Raw genomic sequence first — 2,103 nt, forward strand, 5'->3', positions numbered from 1 at the left:
GTCTGTGCACCTGCAGTTCCGCATCTGCCAGATGTGGAACTGCGCCAAGAATGTCTGTGCACCTGCAGTTCCTCATCTGCCAGATGTGGAACTGCGCCAATACACAAGTCAAAGACCATGGCGACTGGTTGCAATGAGTAGTACAGAGTATACTGTCTGGCTCGAGAGCAGGTGAGATTCCAATAACAAAGTTGATTGACGAGGTTGAACACAATGCCATAAGGGCAGCGTGTCTACCTGCTTATATACTTGACAGGAGGATTGATTGTACTGCTCATATCAAGTATCATCGTGACCTCGATACTCGGTCCTCGGTGTCCTATTGATCGTTGTCAACATGGGTCCTCTGCAGTGGGTTGGTATATGGGTCCGTGACAATCGTTTGTATACAAGATCCACATTGTATCCACTGCAGTCCTTTTTGTACAATCTCGGTTTGTATAACAGATATTGCAAGTGTTGATTATACTGGGTATCACTGATGCGGCTTCACAGCTTGGTCAATCGATACTGCAGTTCCTTGGCTGCTCTTGTCTCGTTGCGTAGTCCTGTTTGTTCAGTGTTGTTTTGCAAGTTGTTCATGGATCGTAACAGCTAGCAGGAGCCCTGGGTAGTATATAAAGTGATATTGAGTAGTGGTAGTAGCAGGGCAAGAGTGCTGCTTTCCTCCTACACAACTACTGTGATAATAGCAAAACAAGAATATAAGAGAGCTATACAACACCAGATTACATGCAGATCTATTACACTGTGTCTCTTCTACAGCTACAGCAGGGTTACAACCACTAAGCTAGCAAGGGAATCTAGACAAGCCATGCCAGTTTCCAGGGCATGAACTAACCCTCTAGAACAAAGATCTGGGACTACAGATCCTAGTAGGAGCTCAAAAACTGTACAGTGTACCACCTATAGTCCTTGCAGAAGTGCTATGCTCTTCCTTTGAATGTTTATTTGTCAGTCAGAAGTTACTGAGCTTGTTTACATTGCATATTGCTTGTAAACATGTCAGCTAGCATGCACCCAAGGCACTCTAACTAGTATCAGTTGATCTTGCCAGATTAAAGGCTGATCTGCCTATTGGTACTCACAGGTAATGTCTATCTGGAATCTCTTGTAGGAGGCTAAAGAAGATGTGCTTGACTAATCTGACAGTGACACAGGAGGCTGTTACTATATCAAGCACCCCAGATAAACTAACCTACAGGTTTGATCAGATCAAGCAGGGTAAGCTGTTTCTCCTGTTCATCTCCCTCTTCTCCTCCTTCTCCCTCATTGTCTTCCTCATCATCCTCATCCTCATCCTCATCCTCTTCCTCTGAACCTTCTTCTGCAGACTGCAGGGGCTGAGGTAGGCCTCCTTCCATGAACAGGCAAGTCTTTCCTTCCAAAGAGCCACCAGCAAGTGCTTTGCTCCCAAGCCACTGGTCTCCTATGCCAAAAGCCTCTATAGCAACAGGGTTGACCTTTGCTACTAGCTGTAGCCACAGCTGCCACTCCTTCTTGCCCAAAGTCTGCTCAATCCAGTGCCTTGAGATAGTCTCATAAGGGATGAAGAGGAGGGAAGTCCAGCCAAGCTCCTCAGCTGCATCAAGGTAGCGGCCTGCCCGGTTAAGACGCACAGTAAAGGCCTTCCTCTCTCTATCAGGCACTCCCTGAAGCATCTCATTCTTGGCTTGGGTCCTGATCTTGCCTTCTCCTTGTCGTCTGCGGCCTGAGCTGGATCCTGGCTCATTACTCTCCAGCTCTGCTACTCGATCTTTGTACAGCTTAGCAAGCTGGGCCATGGCCCACCGGTACTGGATCTGCAAAGCCCCTGCATTGGCATCAAAGTGCATCAGGAACTGCCACAGGCTACTGAACTGCTGGCTAGCAGCTGGCAGCTGGGTGTTCTGAGCAGCCTGGTTCTGGACAAGCTGCTGCTGCTTTTGAGTGCTGCTAGCAGATGTAGCAGATACTTGAGTTGAAGGGCCAGGAAAGATGCCTGACACAGGACATCCTGTTCTTCTCCACTCCTGTAGGAAGTACATAGCATGGCGCTGTGACTGCAGATTTCCAAGGGAGCATGCGTTGGCTACCATTGCTGTAGCAGTCTTATAGGGCTGC

General features: G+C 48.1%; 1 protein-coding gene across 1 annotated transcript; it reads right to left on the reverse strand.

Moving 5' to 3' along the window:
* Window positions 1-965: 965 nt before the first annotated feature.
* BU25DRAFT_472012 (uncharacterized protein) lies at window positions 966-2,027 on the reverse strand (the record flags this gene model as incomplete). Its single annotated transcript, XM_033710834.1, has 3 exons — window positions 966-993; window positions 1,089-1,164; window positions 1,199-2,027. 3 exons carry the CDS (start codon window positions 2,025-2,027, stop codon window positions 966-968), a joined length of 933 nt encoding a protein of 310 aa, XP_033560552.1.
* Window positions 2,028-2,103: the final 76 nt, after the last annotated feature.

Source organism: Macroventuria anomochaeta (assembly GCF_010093625.1).
Source record: "Macroventuria anomochaeta strain CBS 525.71 unplaced genomic scaffold BU25scaffold_21, whole genome shotgun sequence".
NCBI classification, from domain to species: domain Eukaryota; kingdom Fungi; phylum Ascomycota; class Dothideomycetes; order Pleosporales; family Didymellaceae; genus Macroventuria; species Macroventuria anomochaeta.